The sequence below is a fragment of the Chenopodium album genome, chromosome 1 (genome assembly GCF_948465745.1).
Source record: "Chenopodium album chromosome 1, dcCheAlbu1.1, whole genome shotgun sequence".
In the NCBI taxonomy this organism is placed as follows: domain Eukaryota; kingdom Viridiplantae; phylum Streptophyta; class Magnoliopsida; order Caryophyllales; family Amaranthaceae; genus Chenopodium; species Chenopodium album.
In genome coordinates this window covers 78755342-78777017 of record NC_137834.1, presented here as the reverse complement: position 1 = coordinate 78777017, position 21676 = coordinate 78755342, and the positions used below count along the sequence as shown (strand labels likewise).

The 21676-nt window shown below is 33.7% G+C and overlaps 1 protein-coding gene across 1 annotated transcript; it reads right to left on the bottom strand.

Annotated features, from left to right (window-relative positions):
• Positions 1 to 542: 542 nt before the first annotated feature.
• On the bottom strand, positions 543 to 5822 carry LOC145606740 (uncharacterized). The gene is made up of 6 exons (XM_081662600.1): positions 5463 to 5822; positions 4448 to 4615; positions 1915 to 2167; positions 1650 to 1816; positions 1353 to 1493; positions 543 to 1216 (listed from the first exon to the last, which is right to left on the bottom strand). The coding sequence occupies exons 1-6, from the start codon at positions 5505 to 5507 to the stop codon at positions 872 to 874; spliced, it is 1119 nt and encodes a 372-aa protein (XP_081518726.1). The 5' UTR covers positions 5508 to 5822; the 3' UTR covers positions 543 to 871.
• Between the last annotated feature and the right edge of the window lie 15854 nt (positions 5823 to 21676).

Sequence of the window (21676 nt, the reverse complement as noted above, 5' to 3'; positions counted from 1 at the left end):
CAAATCCACTTGGCACTACATCGTTCGGATCCTGCTTCGCAGTAGCGAGCTTGTTTTTCATACAACCGGTTGTATCTTATAGTGTACAAAGACTCGTATTATATTTTCTACATTGAAAATAGGTTTTATACAAACTAACAAAAGTAGTTGATTTTTTCAAGTAGAATTGTTACATGGGTTGGATTGACTTGTGCGAGATTTTAATCTAATAGAGCACATTCTCCCTACCTACAAACATAAAAAGATTTGGTGCTTTTATTTCTCATCTTTGTTATTTTGGTGAGTAGGTAGTAGGTACTGTAAAATTATACAATAGGACCTTGATTTTAATGGTCCTATTCTCCTATCTATATTGAAATCTTGACATTTAAATGCTTATAAAATGAGACTTTTGATTTTAGTGTTTAGACAAAGTAATCCAAGTACAAGAACAATATCCTCTTTATCATTATTGTATTTGTTTTCAATCTAAAAAAGGGAAACCAATTTAAGTAAAAATGGATTGGCTGGATCATCAATTTGTAAACAAAGCAATTAAGACATGAACGAACAACTCAAGGATGCAGTTTCCTTGAAAAAGTTTTAATTTTCCTTAGTATTCAGTCCTGCAAAATGCAACAAAAATCAGCACGGACACTGAACAGCAGCTCCAGCTTTGAAATCTTCATTTACACTCAAATCCTACATTGCCCTTAACGGCCTACCGTCCAAGCCTTATGAATATTGACTTCAGCAAGACAGGAACAAAACTCCTTTCTGAAACAAAACTCCAGGCTCAGCTGGTAAGCCTGGTATGGTATACACAAGAAGCGAAGTGAATCAATATTTTTTACACAATAAATGATACTGTACAAGTAAATACGGTTTGCTTTCAGCTGCTGAAAGCAATTTCTCTTTCCCATCTTTGAGGATCGTAAGAGGTGGTGGTCACTACCGTTCTACCTTCCAAGGATGGCAACTCATAATCTAGTGGGATCTTTTGCTGCCAGACAAATGCATTTTCATCATTGTACTTTTTTAGCATATCAGAGATCTTGTAAACTTCACTTTTAAAAGCTTCTCGCCAAGTCTGTTCTCCAGGCAAGTTCTTTGATTTACTCATTCCACAGTTAAGAAGACCAATGGCCACTCCCATTTGTTCAGACTGTTTGTAGCTTTCAGCAAGGCGTCTATAACTTTTCAATTCATGTAGAGTACTGCAAGTATATATAAACTCCTGCAGATAACAAAATTGCAGCTATGGTGTTTACATCAAGAAAGAAGAACGGGATACAATATGGACAGACGCCACTGATATAAATTCAGAATTAAGCTCTTTGCTTACTTAGTAGGTGCAGAAATGATGCACTTACTATAAATTTGCGAGAAACATCTTTAGGTTCTGATTGCAGAACAGAACTTGCTTCATCCAAGAGCTGTGTAACGCCATAGTGCAATTTTGCTAGTGCACCATTGGACAATCCCTGCTTTTCTGCAATTCTTATGGCTATTGCCTATAAATTATAAATTGAAAAAAAAAAATCATCAAACTTTAAAATCACATCTGACTGAAGAAGTACTGACATTGTATATCTGAGTGAATTCCTCTGTTATACATATGAAGATGACATATAAAATACACTGAGGCTATTGGACAATAATATACATACCTGAGCTTCTGCCAAGCAAATATTATTCATGGCAGAAGAGACATTGGTTGTAGTTTCTGGTGGCTTCTCTGGAGGCAAGATAGATTGCAAAAGTGGAAGGACTTCAGCACTCAAATATTTGTAGATTCCAGCTGCTTTTCTCAGAAGGCTGGCAGATTGCTGCATATCTATGATAATAATATAACTAAAATTTAATATAGATGCAGGAACCAATAAAATTTTTTGATAAGCAAGTGAATTACGATTATGCTTATTAAGTACTAACCTTCTGAAAAAACTTCAAAGGCTCTCTCACGGATAGTCAAACCATAAAGAAACAGAACCATCCCAAGTTCATACTTCAAACTATTTATTTGGAAAAACTTTGGACCGCCAAATCTAAACTTCATAGAGCTAAGGGTGCTACTCCACTGTATTCTCAGCTCTAAGATCAACAAATCCTTATTTCGACTTATCGAATCAACTTGGACAATAAAGTTCTGCAGCAGTGGCAGATACTGTTCAAGTTTCTGAATATCCTGAGACATTTGAAAATTTCCTTTGTTAAGGGACAATTAGTTATTATCAGAGAACCATCAGAATGAGACAAGAACCACACAGGAAGTAAAGAATGGTCACGAAATTATCATGAAAATGGACTATGTCTATAGAAACCAAGCAACTATCAGAAATCTTAGCCACTCTATTATAAATAAGACTTTTCAGGTTTATTTATGAAAATGCATTTTATTTAAAGGTAACAAGTAAGCGTAGATCAATATCCAATTTTCTATAGCATCTTGTCTTGCCTCTTGAGTATTTTTAAATCTTCTGCCAAAGTGCAAACAAGATCCCTGTACATGCCATACAAGCCAACTATTCTTGAAATAAAATTAAAATTGTTTCAATTAAGTAAAAGGGACACCCAAAAAAAAAAAAAAAAAAAATGCCCAACTCTGTGACATCTAAAGGAAATGGTATGTCAATTTTGGAAAATTTTAAGATGTTGTCTAAGTGTCAAGAGAGCCAACATGAAGCCTAAATTAATTATCCCCTACCTCTCCTCATCAAAAAAAAGCTAGTATCAAGAGGAGCAAATGATGAGATAAGTACAATTCAGAATGGTGATTTGCTGAAGCCATGGTTCTGTATTCATGTTTCTTAAATAAGAATGATTAAGAGTGAGCTCTGCTATCAAAAGCAAGATTTTTATCAAGAGAAGGAATAAAAGTTTTATTGTGAAAGGTGATATGTGTGCATCTTTATATATACATATATATATATATATATATATATATATAGGAATATATGTAGTTTAAGTTGAGACCCTAGGTCTACATACAGGTTGTCAACTTGTCACCTGATCTAATATTGGAGATGCAATATTAGGGATTATTTTAAAGTTTAATTTAAGCTTGTTCATGATCACAGGATTGCAATTACATAGAGTAGGATTGCAAGCATGAATTTCTCAACCTTGTTTATTGTTACACAGAAAGGCTTACTGGCTTATTCAACCACACTTCCTTCAGAGGTGCAACAGATACTTCAAGGAGGTTTAAGCAGAAATTCAAATTTGATTGAAACCACAGTATTGCTCTTTTTATTTTAAGGTGGGAAATCATTGCTTCATGTATTGAAAAACTTAATTTGTTTTAGTACAGAAGCTGCATAGTGCAGATAGACAGCAGAAAATAAATTTTGCTTCTGGTAGTGAATGTGTCCCATGCCTGGATATACCAAAGGCTTGTGGCACATAGTCTTAAAATGATTATAAGCTAGATGAGTTTGGTTTTTATTTCTGTAGTGTCTATGCTGATAGGCTCTCCTAGTTGGCTTGGGCTTGACCTTTTGTGAACTGTATAGGGAAAAAAAGCCATGTAGATAACGAACTTGTTCGTGACAAGTAGGAAGAGAGGTATCAGGTACGCAAGAATTTAAAGACAAGGAGAATGCCTGAGAATTCCATTGCAAGACAGATTGTCTTTGAGAAAAAAGATAAAAACCAGGATTCAGAACCAACGGATATTTGATGTGTAGGGATGGATCAGAAAAGTAATTAGGTGCTTCAGATTAAATATGGTTTCAGAAAAAAAAATAAATTAAAAAAAAAAATAAATAAATAAAAAATAAAATAAAATAAAATCAAGGAGGTTGCTGGTTTTGACAGAAGGGTAAATTTAGCTGACTTTTGAATTTTGTTGCAGCTTGCTACTGCTACTTTAAGCCAGTAAGCTATTAATTAAACTTGCTCATAATACTACGTCTTTCATTCTTAGCTGGTTGATGTTTTATTGCTGTTGCTTGCATTTGCTAGGTCAGAGCTGCAAATTGGTGCACTAGTTTTTGACAGGATCTGTTTGTGTTAGCATATGATGTTGTCTTAGGCCGGGCCAACTGGACATGTTGCATGCCCTGGTTCATTTTTAAGTTTCACAAGGTAACTAACAAAATTTATCAGCCCCCCACCCACCCACCTTCCAAACCCTTCCCCTGAATCCCCCTCTCTGGTTATTTTAAAAACATCTACTCTTTAGGAAAGTTGAAGGTTATACCAACAAACCTGTTATCTACCAGAAAAACCACAACAGACAAGTAGTTTGAAAGCACTAGGAGGCACAATGTTTAAAACTATCAACAGACAAACCCTTTCTTAAGGGGAGTCAAGACAGAAGCAATGTCCTTACTAGCTGAGTTTCTTAATAAACAACCGATAAGCCAAGATCTAAGTGATAAAGAGAAGATTTTGGGAAAAAAAGCACAATCGAGATCGTTACATACCACTATACCAGGCAAGACAATTAGATTGAAGAACTAACCTGTTGACTACGAGAAGTCAGCCCTCCAGACATCTCCCTTGCAGTAGCTTCTGTGATGAAGCTGGTTGCGTTTATAGATTCCTCAATCACTCTACGCCTTGCAGTTAGTTCTTTCAGATGCTCAAGACTCGCAGAATCAAGCACACTGAAAACATCTTCAAACACAATCTGCAGGCAAACAGAAAATATATCTTGAAACCAACAGGACTGAAACAGAATCAATCATTTTTTCTTCTCCCTAGCAGAAAGATTACCAGTAAGCTAAGTTACTTGAGTTTAAACCACATTGATAGCTTCACTTCATATAACAAGATGTGAACCAAGGTTATGTCAAAATTATGTAGAACTTCATAGTGCTACCCACTATGCTGTATGAATAGCAATCAATTGTCATAAGAGAGCAACACAAGTCATGATTACAAGAATGCTCGATTACGGAATACTATTCTATAATCCATAACCATAAATGCCCATTCCTAGTACTACCAAAATGTACCATCTCCTTCATTACTGCCATTAATTAGTTTTCCACCTTTTAGTTTTGCTTAAATTGTTCTTCCTTGGTTTGTTTTTTAAATTGAAACAACAAACAGAAGGTGCAATTCATTGATGATAGCAAACACCTCAGCTCATTTCATAACTTTGGCTACCCAGTACAGCCAAATATGATTATTTCAACACGCGAAATCGATTTCGATTGCATAAACCACTAAACCCCCATTAAAATTCTACAGATTGCCAACTTGATAACACAAATTAGACAGCCAAAAAAACTAATATCCAATCAAAAAGCATTCTTTTTCAGGCAACAAACAAAGAACACCTAAAACTTGATTTCCTTTAATCTACAAAAATCAGATAATTCCACAAGAAAACTTAATCACCCAAAACTTAAAATAATCAATGTATAGCAGAAAATAAAAACCCCAATTCACTACGAATTTCAGATATAAAATGCCAACAGAAAAAAAAAAAAAAAAAAAAAAAAAAAAAAAAAAAAGTAAAAGAAAAATACCCTTTTTGTCTTAAGCCCTGAAAACCCATTATACTGCAACATCATCTTTAGTTCTTTACTGGCGTAGCTGTCTATTTCTCTCTCCTTTCTTCCCAAAAATCCAAAATTCCAATTAAATTTAATCCCAGAAAAAAACGAAAGAGAATCTGGGTGTTAGGAGAGTGAAAATTGAATAGAATTTGGTAGAATACTGATGATAATCTACCCAAATCAGGAGACAAAGAAAGAAGAATTTGTGATCATAAATTTTATTAATTTATAAATTAATAAATAGTTCCAAATTCGTCTGAACTTCGTTTATTTCTAGGAAGATCTGTTGTGGAAGGCGGGAGGGAATTTCGTTGAGTGGGGACCCTCTTCACATAATCAGGTTGAGTTAAACCGATAAAAACCATACGGAGTATTCACGAATAAATAAATGTAAAATATTTTATTTTGATCAAAGCATCGAACGAGATTAATCTAGTTTCTAACATATTTCCTCCGTTTTTTTTATATTACTGTCCATGTATTCACACTAGGGGTGTTCATAAATCGGTCCGGACCGGACCGGACCAAATTATTCGTTCCAGTGTTCGGGTCTTGAAATTCATTTTTCCGGTCTTCGGTCCGGCCCGGTCCAAAACCCTATAAAAAAGGTCTTGGATCGGACCGAATTTTTTATTAAAAATATGCATGAAACCTTAAATAATGGTTAAAATTATCCTTGATAAGCTTTAAAAACTTTAACTTTATAAGTTTTTTTGAACTAAACATTAAAAAAAAAACGTAAAAATGACATTAAAATATAGTTTTTCCTTTACTTTTTTTTTTTTTTTTTTTTTTTGTGTTTTCCATAACTTTATAAAAAATTTAGTATTCTTTATAAAAAAAATTCTTAAATCGGTCCAAAGCGGTCTGGTCCGGGTTTCGGACCGATTCTTTCGGTTCGATCCGGGTTCAGTCCTAGCTTAATCAGTCCGGTCTTCGGTTCTTAAAATTCTAATTTTCGGTCTTCAGTCCAATCCGGTTTAAAAGTAACCCCTCTAGTAACCCCTTAAGTAACTCCCCAAGTAACCCCTAAGTAACCACACTTAAGTAACCCTTCAAGTAACCCCCGACCTACCCATCTAGTAACCCCCGACCTTGTAACCCCTGACCCACCACCATCCCTAATACGCCACTAGCCCCACCCCCAATACGCCATGACACCACCATCATACACCAAACCCACAACAAACATAGATCCAACTGAACCCACAACCAAATCGTAAAAAAAAAAGGAAATTTTGACTTTTACCAACAAAAAAAATCAAAAAATTGTTTTTTACCACCAAAACTTCTAAAACTTTTATTTTACCACCAAAAAAATTTCTAAAAATTGTTTTTTACCACCACACGTCAAGAAAACCGTTAAATCTAACGGTTTAAAAAAAATCCCTTCGAATTTTATGCGCAAAAGATGTTTTTCATAAGTTTAGGGGGACACTTTGGGCCTACGGAACCAATTTGAGGTCAAAATTGACAAAAAATGATCGAAAATGCCTCATTTTGTGTGTTCACGCAAATCAAGGTTTTTTTAAACATGCAAAACGAGGCATTTCCGATCATTTTTTGTTAATTCTGACCTCAAATTGGAATCATAGGGATAAAGTGCCCCCTAAAACCCCTAAAGAGCTTGTGTTTGACACGAAAATCGAAGAATTTAGAAAATTCCGTTAGGTTTTTGACGACAGGTGGTAAAAAACAACTTTTAATTTTTTATTTGGTGGTAAAATAAAAGTTTTAGAAGTTTTGGTGGTAAAAAACATTTTTTTTGATTTTTTTTTGTGGTAAAAGTAAAAAAAAATCCTAAAAAAAAAAACAAATACCTTTAAAATTAACAATGGCTTAGAATATCACTTTAAATATGGCTAAAAAGGTCATATTCGACCATGAAAACTCTAGATCTAGAGTTTATTTGGCCGAATTTGGCCTTAAAAACCTTTAAGTTGTTTTCTGGCGACAATAACGAGGAGCTCCAACCTTGAAAACTCGAACTCAACTTCTCATCAACAATTATCTCTTCATCAAAAAATTCAAATTATGGAGAAAAGTAAAAGAGGAGAGAGAAGAGAGATAAAGTAGTAACCCCAACTTAGAAGAAGAAAATAGGAGAGAGAAAGAAGAGGGAGAGAAGAGAAGAAACTGATTTTTTTATTTTTTATTATTATTTTTTTTTAATATTGTGTGGCCAGCCACATATGAAACTTTGTGTTAATTTTCTTAGCGCCATGTAAGATTATAAATTTTAAATGTAGCCAATTAAATAAGAGATTATTAATTTATTTTTAAGATTAATTAATTCAAATGTCACGCAAGCAAAATTGGCGAATGATATTTTTAAGTTTAAATTAATTAAATATAAAATATTATCTTTTGATATTAGGAAATTTATCTACATATGTAACAAATTTTAGCACATAAATAAATTTTAGCAAATATTTTTAAAAATTCAAGCAAATTGTGCATCGCACGGGCTTCATCTGGTGACATATATACAAGAATATGTGGGATCTTGTTAAATTCGTCATGAATTCACGATATATATTATCAAAATATTAACTTTTTTTAATTTTATTTATCAGTAATTAAAGATATTAATTAATAGTTGTTAAGTGCATTGACAAATATGATTAAAAAAGTGTCAAATAGGAAGAAATGGAAAAAGTAACTTTATGGGAATTCTTCAAAAAAAAAATATTAGAACTTATTATTGATCATTTTTGTGTCATTTAATTTTTATTTTATTTTATTGAATAAGTTAACAATCAGACAATGCCAGATCAAATTGCAAGATGGGCCGATGAGAATCGACATAATAGTGTACTCAGTTTTGACACTTAGGTCTTTTTCGTTCTCTAATCTCTATCGTTACCTTAAAAAATATCTAGTTCAATAATTATTGTTCAGTAAAAATTATTTTTATTGATATAAAGCAATAATTTCAAATAACAAATATAATTAGTTTTAATAAGTAAAATAAACTTCAATTCAGTAAAACTAATTATTGTCCCCAAATTAAAAATAATTTCAGTTCGACAAAAATAATTTTAATTCAGCAAAAAAAAAGTGAAGATAAAGGGTCTTATTGTGTGTTATGGTGACACGCATTAGTTCTAGGGAAATTAGTAATATTAATCCCAACTTTAGGCCACTTACTTTTGTTAATCTGAACTATCAATTATTTCCTAATAATCCCACCTTTGGGGTGCGTTTTCTTCTATTAGGTCATGACCGGTCAACAAAAGTCAACGACCTAGCTATTGTAACAAGTTACATGACACGTATTAAGCTCCGATTGGTCCAAAACACTAAAAAATTGAAAAGAATAATTAAACCACCAGCAACCACCACCCTTCCTCCCTTCCCCTAAAGGCAAACACCCCAGCCCTTTCTCGCCCTCCCCCGCCCTCAAAAACTCCCCCTCCCTTCCCCCACCCTGTAAAACGCCCCTTCCCTTAACCGCAACCCTCGAAACCGCCCCTTCCCTTCCCTCACTCTGAAATCAACCCCTGATAAACTTCATGTTCATTTCTGTTGCTTGATATTATTCCTCCAATCATCGTATCCTAGGGTTACAATTCTAGAATCATTGTTGATTTGCACATTTTAGGATAAAAATAAATTGTTATTGGAAGATGTAAAGCAACAAGGAAAAACAGTTGTTGTTTTGATATATGTGAATTTGGCCGATAATTGCAAAGGAACTTTAAATTGTTTGGAAACGGTTACTGAATTAAATCGTACAATGACCATGTGATCAAATTCTATTGTTTATGTTCGTATTGTGGTGTGTTGCTGTTTGAAAACCTAGGATCACGGTCGTATTTATAGGCTGGGTGCGGAAAAGAAGTGTTGTGCAAGAAACAAAACACCGTCGAAGAATAAAACAAATGTCATTCCATGCATGGTGAAAGTGTCGTGACGCGGTGCATGCATCTCATTGTGGTGAATTGCACCATTGCACGGTGCACATGTAATTATACAAAAATGTTTTAATTTTGTTAATTTTGCAAGATTGTGAAGATAATTACCTTGATGACCACTCTAAACGTGTTTTCAGCCTAATACAAATTAGGGTTAGGTTAGGGCTTATGTGGTTGGGTTGATGGAGGTTGTATGTTCAAATTGGTTTAGGCGTTTGGGCTCAAAACCAGGAGGGGGGTGGCTTGGATTGTGATTTGGGCTAAAAGGGATATGGTTTAAGGGAAAATAGATTGAGCTAAGGGTAGATTTTCGAGTAATTCTTCGTTTCGTTGCGCAACTTGAACAATTAACGATAAAAGATCATTCATCACTAAGTTTGGATCAGGGAGACACGAATAGGTGTATACGCAGGGATATGAGTGTCATTTTACTAATAAATGTTTACGTTAAGTCTGTAGTAATTGAAGGCATTAATTAGCAATACATTTCTTTCCTCCATTAAATGTATAATTCATAGTTCATCCATTCCAAAATTTATTGGTACAAATACTTTGTATGAACATAATTAAGGCTTATAATAGTCTATACCTTTGACCATTATTACACAACGGTTTCATTTTAAAATTATAATTCAAATTTGTACAAAATATTATAAGATGGAAATTTTTCTAAAAGGTAGAAAATCATGTTGTTATACAAAATATGCTAGAAAGGGTAAATATTTGTCTAAGAAGCTAAAAGATTAATTATATATGATACGCAATAAATAATTCGGATGTAAATAATATTATTTTATAAGAAGGGGTAGAGATAGAGACAGAGGGATTTGTATTTCAGAATAAACATCCAAGAGTGAAAAGTGCAATTGAAAATTGAAGGAGTAATGGCTGCCGATAAGCAATTAATCATCGTTGTTGAGGGGACTGCTCTTTTGGGAATGCATTGGTCAACCATCATTTCTGATTATCTTGAGAAAATTGTTAGGTAATGCCATTCTTTTTTATAAATTAATGAAATTTGTATGAATCTTTGTATTTAATGTATTTGCAAATGAGAAAATAGTGCGCTGTATAAGAAAGTTGTAAATTCACTATTTTCCTTAAAAAAATCTCATTCACTTAGGATACTTAATTTGTGTATAAAGCGTTAAAAAACAGTATGCTGTAAATTTTCATTTGTAAACTTAGTTTTTGAGTTAACTATTATATGAAAATTAAGAATTAATTAAGATCACATAAAAACTTTTTAATTTCTTTGGTGTTTTAGCCGATTCACCCTTTGAGCTAATTCGGATTCGAGGCTCGTTTCACATAAAAAAAATTCTTTACTTCCGATCCACCAGTAATTGGAAATATATATGTTATTTTTTTTGTATGTAAATAATAGGATTTAAATTTTATAGAGCACAAAATATATATTTATTTTGATGTAAATTGAATTTAAACTAATTTCACATATTTGTACATATACGATGTCCAATTTGCTTAGTTGAATTATTCGATACAAACATTATATTACATTCTACACATCAATTTAACAAAATAAATATTTAATATGTTTCATACATCATAAGATAAAACCAATTTTAATTGTCAATTGTATATATATACCAAGAATTTAATTTATTTTATGTACATATGTGTGTGTGTATATATATATATATATATATATATATATATATATGTGTGTGTGTGTGTGTGTGTGTGTGTGTGTGTGTGTGTATGTGTATATATATATATAATAGAGTATCTCCCTTCATTTAAGTGCATAGTATTTGGTTTCAAAATACATAGTATTTTATAAAATTAATGTCATAATACTTATTATAATATCTACATATACTTATGACACAATATGCATCCAACCTTCAAAGTTCTCACATAAAATTACCGCCGCCCCCAATTCAAGGGTTTTTTTTCAAAATATTGGTGATGGTGGTGGAGAGGTTACTACCATGGAGAAGTGGAGGGGTAGTGGTGAACAATGGGATCTTATTGAGGTGAGAGAAGAAGAGGGAGGGATAATAAGAGAGAGAAATACTTCATTGCAAATAAAGGTAAATGGGCGGGTGAAAGTAGTTTTTTTTCAAAGGAGAGAGGCATGTGACTTGCAAACTATGAGTCAGCGGCGGAAATAAGGTAGTCAACGACAACGAAAAGTTGGGATTGGTATAAAATATTTCGATTAAGTAATACTCCATTTGGCAAAATAAATCTCATAATTAGGTTTTTTTTTCTTACTTAAAAATTGCATCAATAGATTTATTTCGATAAAATATTTAATATGGTAATTTCGTTTATATTATTAATTTTGATAAGTTAAGTTTAAGATCAATAAATTTAAATTAAGGTCAATAATTGAGTATAAGTTCTAAGCAAATAAGTTAAAAGAAGTCATTTTTTGGTTAAGATAATGGGTTTTGACATGGACTTCTTATTAAATTAAATACAATTTCAAATGAATTTAACAAAATTGTTAGTGTATTATTGTGGTAAATTATATATTGTTACAAGCATTTCATTTTATGACCCAATTTTGCTTTACTAATTAGAGGTTTATTTATTTATTCTTTTATAGGGAATTTTGTGGACGTGAACAGGTAATAAATTTTTCTTTCAACATTAAAATAAAATTATTGTGCTCCATTTTACTAGATTTATTTCAATAAATTAGCCAATTAACAATATTTCTTTGGGAGTTTTTTCCTAGTTTTTTATTTGATTTTTATTTTCTAGCATATTGTATAAATATACATACTTCATCATGAAAACTAAGTTGAAATACATTAAAAAATGAAATAAAAGCAATTTAATTAATTAAGCTCAATGATTTCTTCAAAAATATTAAGCTAATTTTATTATTTGAATAACCATTAATTTCATCAAACTAATTTTAGGTCTCATGCATGCATACAGGTTCAGACTTGTAATACAAATGAGGTTAATTATGAGCTTCAACTTGTTATGTTCCTTGCGCATGGATCTTATGGTACATATAACATTTGCCTTAGCTTGGTACATTGTACTACTTTAATTTGTTTTTCATTTTTTGATTTTTAATATATTATCTTTATTAATTATTGAAAATTAGTGTTTATTAAATTTTTATAAATTTCTATATATGTAGTCAAGCATGGTTTATAGGTATATAGTTGCATATAGTTGGTTTGAAGTTCATATAATTTAGGGAGAAATGTCAAGGATATAATTGAAATTACTCATAAATCACCTATTTTAGATTATGAACAAGCTGCTATGCGAATCTTCATGATTTGTAAATTTAACATGCGTTAAAATATGTAGTTATCTAAAGTCTACAAAGCTATATAACATAAGTGACATCACCCAACTTTATAGTGTTGGGGTTTGGTGAGTCCGACTCACCGCGGAAACAAACCCAAAACCAAGACCGCATTCGCAATAAATAAAACCATAAACATAAATAAATTAATCACAAGATTAAGACAAGATAATTACCTTTGGAGCGTGCTTCGCCCAGACGGAAGGGGCTCTTACTTCAAAAGCAAGCCTCGAAAATACGACGGCCTCCAACGATAGTCCACCCACAACTCGACCACCGAAATCGGTCCAATGCCTTGGAGTTAGCAAGGCCCGACCAAAACCCAAGTGATTAATGAGTTCAAAGGTTTTCACAATGGTGATGCCTTTTCCAACTCTCACTTAAGTGATTTTTCCAATACCCCAACTTGGGTATTTATAGGAAAAATAAGAGAGTGAAAAACTCTCCCATCAATGTAGGAGAATTAGATTTTTCCATTTTATTTTAAAGCTAAAATAAAATAAATAATCAAACTAGTAATAAATTAACAAGTGGCAAACTCATGTGAGAGGTTAGGTGAGGACCATTTGGAGGAGGGGGGACCAAACTTGCTCCCCACTCCCTCTCCAAAAACTGGCCAACACACCCCTTCAAACTCCTCTCAATTCGCGCCACGTGGCACCCACACTTGGGCACCAAGGCACCCAAGGTGGGCTGCCTTGCCGTGGCTGCCCAGCAGGCCCAACAGCGCTAGCATGCGCGCAATGGCCCAGCCATGCTGCTGCTAGCTGCTACGGCTGGCGCGCATTGCGTGCTAGGTGCTGCGGCTTGTTGCGGCATGGCTGCTAGCCAATGCGAGCACAAGGCAGCCCCCTAGCAGCACTAGCACGCACTAGGCTTGTGCCTAGTCTTGCGATGCTAGCCTTGGTGTACTAGCACACACCAGCCAGCCTAGGCTCGGCTTGGTGCGCATGCTAGCCACCATGCTAGGTCAAATGCCCCTAGCACTCGGTTTGCTCAGGGCATTCCGATGCTAGGGGTATTTTGGTCTTTGTTGATTTATTATTATTTTCATGTCTCGTCTTTTATTATTTTTCGACTTGACTTCTGACGTTCGGTTTCGACGCTCTAAGCTCGAATTCCCGACATCTAAATATTAATTACTCGGTTGACTTATTAATTAATTCATAATTAATTAGTCGCTTCGGTTCGTTAGTTGCTAGGGTGTGACCCGAAGGGTTTAGTCAAGATTAAGCTGTAATATTAATTATGCATTAATATTACTGATCGGAAGCGGCCTCCACCTAGGCATTCCGATCACTTGACCTTACTGAATATATTAGCTTTCTAATAATTCTGAACCCACTAACGGAATAGTACACTTGTTCGAAGGACACCATTCCTTTCATATAGGACTCTAACAACTCAAGAAATTAGCGCTTCCTTCTCAATTTCAGGAGATCTTGGGATCGATTAAGATCACCCGCCCTCGTGCATGGCTCTTTAAAAACACCTTAAAAAAGAATTAAATTAGTAGTGAACAAGTGTGGACACACGTTTGCACATGCACTTTTAATTATGTTGTTATGTATGCTTCACTTAAGGACTATTCTCTTTAGCTTAGTTTCAGTTCAGCTCTACTCAATTCAGTTCAGTTCAGCTCTACTCAATTCAGTTCAATTCCTAATTTCCTTCTCTTATAAACAATTCATTTCAGTTCAGTTTAGTTCAGCTCAGTTCAGTAAATCAGAATAGGCCCTTCATTTTAGTGTACTTTGAGAAATATAGGCAGCTTGGCTTTGTTTAATTATTCACCTTAAATGTAACTTGTTTGAACTTATTGAACCTATATATATATTAACGAGGCAAAATTAATTTTTTTTTAAATTATAGAAAATAATGAGGCTCCCCAGGTTTATCACCTTGATAAACATAGTGTATTTATCTTATGGAATTATTGTAAATATTTTGCATTGAAGATTACGCTATGTAATAAAAAAAAAATTAATTTTCTTCTGTTCATGCCAGCCGTCCCAAACAACTTGATTTTAAAACCGTTAACCATGAATTATTTCCTTCTCTCCTCCCCCCTCCCCTCCCATGGCCACAACCACCTATATATCGCCGCATTGCGACGATAAACTAGCTGGTCGGCCGAATAAAAGACATCCTAGTAGCAAAATATGTAAAGTAGGGGCACCATATTAACCCTTTAGGGGAAGGTATGACAAAGATGTCAGTGGTTAATCATCGTTATTGTGGTCACGCTGTTGAAGACAAAGGGCGGTAGACTGTGGTGGGTTCGATTTGGTAGGAGTGCGTGGTTGTGCAGTGGGGTCGATTTGGTTGGAACGGTGGTTGTGTTGTGGGTTTTATGTGGTGGTTGTGCGATCTAAAAGAAGAAGATTGGTTTGTAAAGGAGAGAGAAAGAACTATTTTTAGGTACCTTGAATATGGTGATTGGTGAAGAAGCAAGAGCCAAAGTTCAACATTCAAAGCAAATGGTTGTGGCCATGGTGAACAGTGAGCGGTGAAGAAAATTGGGTTTGTAGAGGAGAGAGAAGGAAGTGTTTTTGGGTTTGTATTGTTGACGGTACAAATAACACTCTCAAAAGAAAAATAAGTTATAAGTCAAAATTCTCCTAAATAAACCACATGAAAAGACAGCGCTACATTTTATCTAGGTTATAAACTTGTATTTTCTTGAAAATGATTGATAACTTAATTAGGGTCCAGTTATTGGGTAAAATTGGGAGAATTTTGATTTAATATATGCAAAATTAATTTGATCGGGAGAATGAATGAAGAAAGGGAAGTTAAATAATTTATTTATTAGAATATACAGTAATGAATTAGATTTATTATAATTTTCAAAGCAAAGCATAGTAGGGTTGTAGTTATGAATGTGGATTTCTAATGCTCAAACATTTTACTCAATTGTCAAATAGGAAAATTGGCTTAAAATAATACCAACTATCATCGGCGTGTGCAAAATAATACAAACTCAACTATTTGCTATTAGTGGTACCACCTTTTATACTATATGTGCAAAATAGTACGCTAATCTCCGAAAATATATTTCAATGAATATTCCGTCTATCTTTGTAATTATTTATTATTTTTTATATTAATTTTCTGTTTTCTTTTCAAAATACATACATGTATTACGTTAACAATTTTCTTTACAATCCAAATCGATAATGCATTAATGCCCACCCTTTTGTTAGGAAAAATAACATGTAATTAATTTTTTGGGAAATTCTCAATGGTAACACTATAATTTTTAGTTTTTTTAGTGGTGAATTGCAAAAAAAATTATTATCTTTGGTAAACCTAAACTATTTATAATTATTACTAATGACATTAATGATGACTTTTTTAATAAATAATTAACTATGGTTAAGATTTTATATATTTTTTAATATTTAATTAATTATATTATATAAATAAACTAATTTAAAAAAAAAAAAAAAAAAAACCTCCTCCCCCAACAGCCACCCTCCCCACTCCCCCACTATCAGGTCGGCCGGCGCCCAGCCTCCCTCCCTCCCCCACGTCGGTGCCGGCGCCAAGCCCATCCCCATCCCCCTCCCCCAAACCCACCCCACCCCACGAAACCCCTCTCTCCCTTATTCCCCGAAACCCACCTCCCCCACCCTCGAAAATCCCAGCCACCCAGCTGCCACCCTCAAAAAATCCTAATTGTGGTGGGTTGGGTGGCTAGGGTTTTCGGGGGTGGTGGAGAGGTCGTCGAGGGTTTGTGAGGGTGTAGGAGGCCGATTAGGGTTTTTCAAGAGTGGTGGGTTGGGTGGTCGGGGTTTTCGGGGGTAGAGGAGAGGTCGCCGAGGGTTTTTGGGGGTGGGGGAGGTTTCCAGGTGGTTTCGGGGGTGGGGGAGGTGAGGTTCCAGGTGGTTTCGAGGGAAGAGAGGTGAAAATCGAAAGGGGAAGGGAACGGCTGGTCGCCAGCGCCAGAAAAGGGGAGGGGGTTTGGGTGGCGGCGGCGCCGACAAAGGGAGGTGTTGGGTTGCTGGTTCGATGAGGAGGGTGGGGTGTTTTTTATTTTTATTTTTAAATTTAAGTTAATTATTAAAAAAAATAATAAAACTAACCGTGGTTAATGATTTAAACTAAAAAGATGTTAACCATGGTTTAATATTAACTAATTTGCTTCATTAAGTTCACCATTGAAAATTATAATTAATTAAAGTTTACCAAGAATAATAAGAATTTTTGCAATTTACCACTGAGAAAATTAAAAAGTTTAGTGTTACCATTGAGAATTTCCCTAATTTTTTTCATAATACACATAGTAATTTCCACATCACACAATAGTAAAGGTTATTTAAATGCTTTATTATTATCATTATGTTGATATAATTAGTTTCAAAATATTCAAAATTTTCCCACATTCACCAACCAAAATAATGTAGGGAGTTTTTTTAGATTTTTAAAACAATTTTTGAAACTAATTAAATCAAAAATACCCTATTTACTATTGTGTGATAGACTGGTAGTAGAAATAATCACTACATGTATTTTGAAATAAACTATTTAAATACATATTGACAATTAAAAAAAACCTAACAAAGGGGTGGGGCATGCATTATTAATTTGATTGTAAAGGAAATTATTAATAAAATATGTATTTTGAAAAAAAAAAATTAATAAAATAATAGTAATAAATAGACGGAATTTTACTCAAAATACGTTTTTGGTGACTTGCGTAATATTTTGCACATATAGTATAAAAGGTGGTACCGCTAATAGCAAATAATTAAGTTCGTATTATTTTGCACACACCGATGATTGTTGGTATTTTTTAAGCCAATTTTCCTTGTTAAATATGAGCAATATTTGTGAGATTTTTGCTAGTTGTCATTGAAGTTTTTGTTAATTTATCACATTTAATATCAAATTTTTTCTCCTTTATGATAAACGAGCAAATTTCCAAACAACTAGCTCTTATATATAAAATATCTAGTAAAATAATCAAAATACACACAATACATTCCTTTTTTTTTGAAAAAAAAAAATGCAACCTAATTATTGTACATTAATTCTCCCAAGAGAGAGATATGAGAATTTTTATGATGTTGTTTGCCTAATTACAATAAAGGATTGCATTGGAAAAAAAGAAGGTATTTCGTACTTTATAATTTGTCTTTGTACTTTAATAGGTCCTATGAGAAGCGGGTGGACGAGACACATGGACAATTTTATGGATAACTTGAAATCTATGCAATTTGTTGGTGGAAGTCTAGATGATGTTGCTACTACTTATGGTCTTGCTGATGCTTTAATGGTACCTTTTGTTTTCAATTGAATTTTCCATTTGAGTTTCACTATATTTTTATTTTTTATTTTTTTTACATCATCTACTATCAACCTTATATCTTTGTAGTTTGTAAGAACTAGTTTCTTGTTTAATTTGTAAATTTGTTATTGATATATGACCCCATAATCTAGCCATATATATAATCTACAACATACAACCTCACAAATATATAACATATTGAATCAATTAAATAAATCCTTCATATAAACTTCGTTCATCTAGGAGATAGATATATCTTGCATTGTGGAATATCTTTTGCTTACATCGTTGGAGTATAATTGTTTTGGAGAGACAATATAACGATTTGTTGTATCTGTGAAGATGATTTTCAATTAATTTATCTAATTGTAATCGAGAATTTGAAAAATTTTGAAATCTCGCATAATTCTTTGCCAATGAAACAATTTCATGACAATCCACCAAAGCAAAAAAGCAAATCGTTTATCAAAAGAGGAGAAGAAAAACCTTTTCCTTTGAAGAACAAAATAATCAAAACCTAGTATTTCGAGGAATAGTTATTATAAACTTAATAGCTAACAAAGAGAAAATCTCGCAAGAAACAAAGATTGGGGTTTTAATCAATAAAAACTAATGGAAGACCCTATAAAATTCAGTAATGGAGTCTAGGGTTTTAGAGAGGGTAATTAGGAGAGAGGATGTTAGGTTTTTTTTTTTTTTTTTTTTTTTTTTTTTTTTTTTTTTTTTTTTTGAAATTCCCATGGTGGATTTCAACTTCATATGTTAACTAAACAACACTTTTAAAACTTATTTAGGCACACCAAAAATTGTTCAGAAAGCCACAAAAATGGGGATAAAAATCGATCCTAAGATATACTGGAATCGGGAGGGAAACTTTAACCACTTGAGCTATCCCTTATTCTCAGTTTTATACCAACCTTATTGAAGTTAAACCAAATGTTAATGAATTGTGTTATGCCAACTTTATCCCTAAAAATGTCTATTTACATGTGTGGCATAGTTTTTCCTTTTTTTTTTTTTTTTTTTTTTTTTGCCTTTTTCTTCCCTACTTTTTAAAAAGTTTGAGATAATTCTTAATTATACCCTTTAAAATTTTTATCTACTTATTTGCCCTCATTTGTGTTATTTTACTCTTTTATTGAGCTCTTAAAAATAGTGTGCGAATAATTATACCCTAAATTGTTTTGTTTCAATTTTTTTCCCATGTCACCAATAACCAATGACATAAAACCAAACTAAAAGAGATATTCAGATATAGCTAGTTATGCGTGCACATCGCTCGCGTTAGCTACTCTAAGGGCCTGTTTACATTTATTGAACTGAGTTGGGTTGAACTGAACTGAATAGAGCTGAAATGAATATTTTATGAGAGAAGGAAATTAGGAGCTGAACTAAACTGATTGCAATTGAATTGAACTGATTGGAGCTGACTGAACTGAATTGAAATTAAACTGAAGTGAACAGGCGCCGCTCATACTACTGTATTTTTTTTTTGTTTTGTTTTGTTTTTTAAGTACTACTCCCTCCGTCCCTAAATTACATTCCTGTTTGGAAATTTACACGGGAATTAAGGAGAAAAGAATAAGAAAAATAACAATAATTAGATAATGCAATGGGAAGTACAAAACATGAAATAATGTTTTTGAGTAAAACAAAGATAAATTAGTGATTACTCATGACATATCATCAATCCTTTGCAAAAAAAAAAAAAAAAAAAAAAAAAAAAAAAAAAAAAGGGACCAATCACATGCTCCTAATTGAAAATTTTTAACCAATCATATTCATTGTAATTTGGCACAAGGATTCTAAAAAATTAAAGGCTGAAAAAGTACATTAGCCAACCAAACATTAAAAGTAGAATGTAAATACAACTGAAAAAGAGAGTGTATTTGGGATTTTTTTTTTTAAAATACTAAAAATAGAAAGGTGGAATGTAGTTTTGGAATACCCAAAATAAAAAGGAGGAATGTAATCACAAATATTAGAAAAAATCCGATGTACAATATCATTATTGTAAGTCAGCTCAACCTTTACCTGAAAAATGAGAGAGAGTGAGCTAGAGAGAGAGAGTGAAACCTCAACCCTGTTCCAGCTAAACCCCCGTCGCCGCCGCCTCCACCTCCTCCTTTACCTCCGCCATCACCACCAAAAAAACCCCCTCTCCAACTAAAACCTTCCTCCAATCTCTCGATAACCCCCAAACCTCCCCGCTGTTGTTAATTCCTTAACCGAAATCCGCCGGAGGGATCCACTCATGTCAGGCTTTCATCCCTTTTCTCGTCAAGGTTGCTTCAAATTTAGCTAATCCTTTATGTTCATCCCAATGGTTTTCGTGCATGAATTTCTTCGAGGATGATCCATGTGAACGAATCAATTGCTTATAGATGTAGCATTCTAAATGCCACTCCCTTTCTTTGCACATAGACTATACTTCATACATTGTTATCTTTAATTTTGGGTTTATTTTTTTTTTATTTTGATACTCTGTTTTTCTGTTTTGCATATGTAGCTTAATTACTTTTGTGTAAAAGGGTCTTTTTGTGAAAAAAGGGTCACTTTTGTGAAAAAAAGGGTCACTTTTGTGAGAAAAAAAGGTCACTTTTATGAAAAAAGGGTCACTTTTGTGAAAAAAAAGTCACTTTTGTGAAATAAAAGGGTCACTTTTGTGTAAAAAAAAGGGGTCACTTTTGTAAAAAAAAAAAGGAAAAATGGAAATAAATAATCCCACCTTTGCCCGAATTGAAAATAACAAACCCACCTTTTGATATTTACAAGGCAAACCCACCTTTGTATACCATCTTCTTTTAATGAACTTTTTCACCCACAACCTGTTAAACAAGTTAATTTTTTTTTTTTGTAAAATTTTTTTAAAGCCACACGTCGCTCAATAATTGGTCCAAATAAAAAAAATTTAAAAGACAAAAACAAAATTATGTAAAAAAAAACAAAAAAAAAAGAGAAAAAAGCCCACCACCCACCGGCACCCCCCAACCACCTTGGAAACCCTAACCCTTACCCCAGCCCCGGCGAAAACCGGCCGGCCGCCACCCTTACCTCTCGAAAATAGCCGGTCGGAACCCCCTTATACCAAAAGCCACCCTCGAATTCACCCCTGACTTAAATCCTACCCCCGAAACCACCATAAACCACCACAACTGCCTCCCTTAAAACCAACACAACCGCCGAGAACCCTTCTCTTACCGCCGAAAACCCTTGAAACCTCCATCCAAGCACCGAAAAACACCACACAACCTCCCTAACCACCCCGAAAGACCCTACCTTACCTCCCTAACCACCCGGAATCTCCCTTTATTTAACACCTTAGAAACCGCCGAAACCCGCAACGACCCACAGTTTCCCTGGTGGAAAGATGTCGGCCGACCGTTTTCGAAGGCTAAGGAGGGCAGCCTACCGGTTTTGGTGGTGGATGGGGTAAAGGCTAGGGTTTCACGATGTTAGGTTCGTGGCTAGAGTTTTTTTTTTTTTTTTTTTTTTTTTTTTTGTATTTTTTTAGAAAATGAAATGCACCAATTAAAATTTGACACGTGGCATACAACCTACTAAATTCGGTCACCAACAGGTCAAGGTTCATTAAAAGAAGATGACGTACAAAGGTGGGTTTGCCTCGTAAATATCAAAAGGTGGGTTTGTTATTTTCACTTTTTCAGTTCGG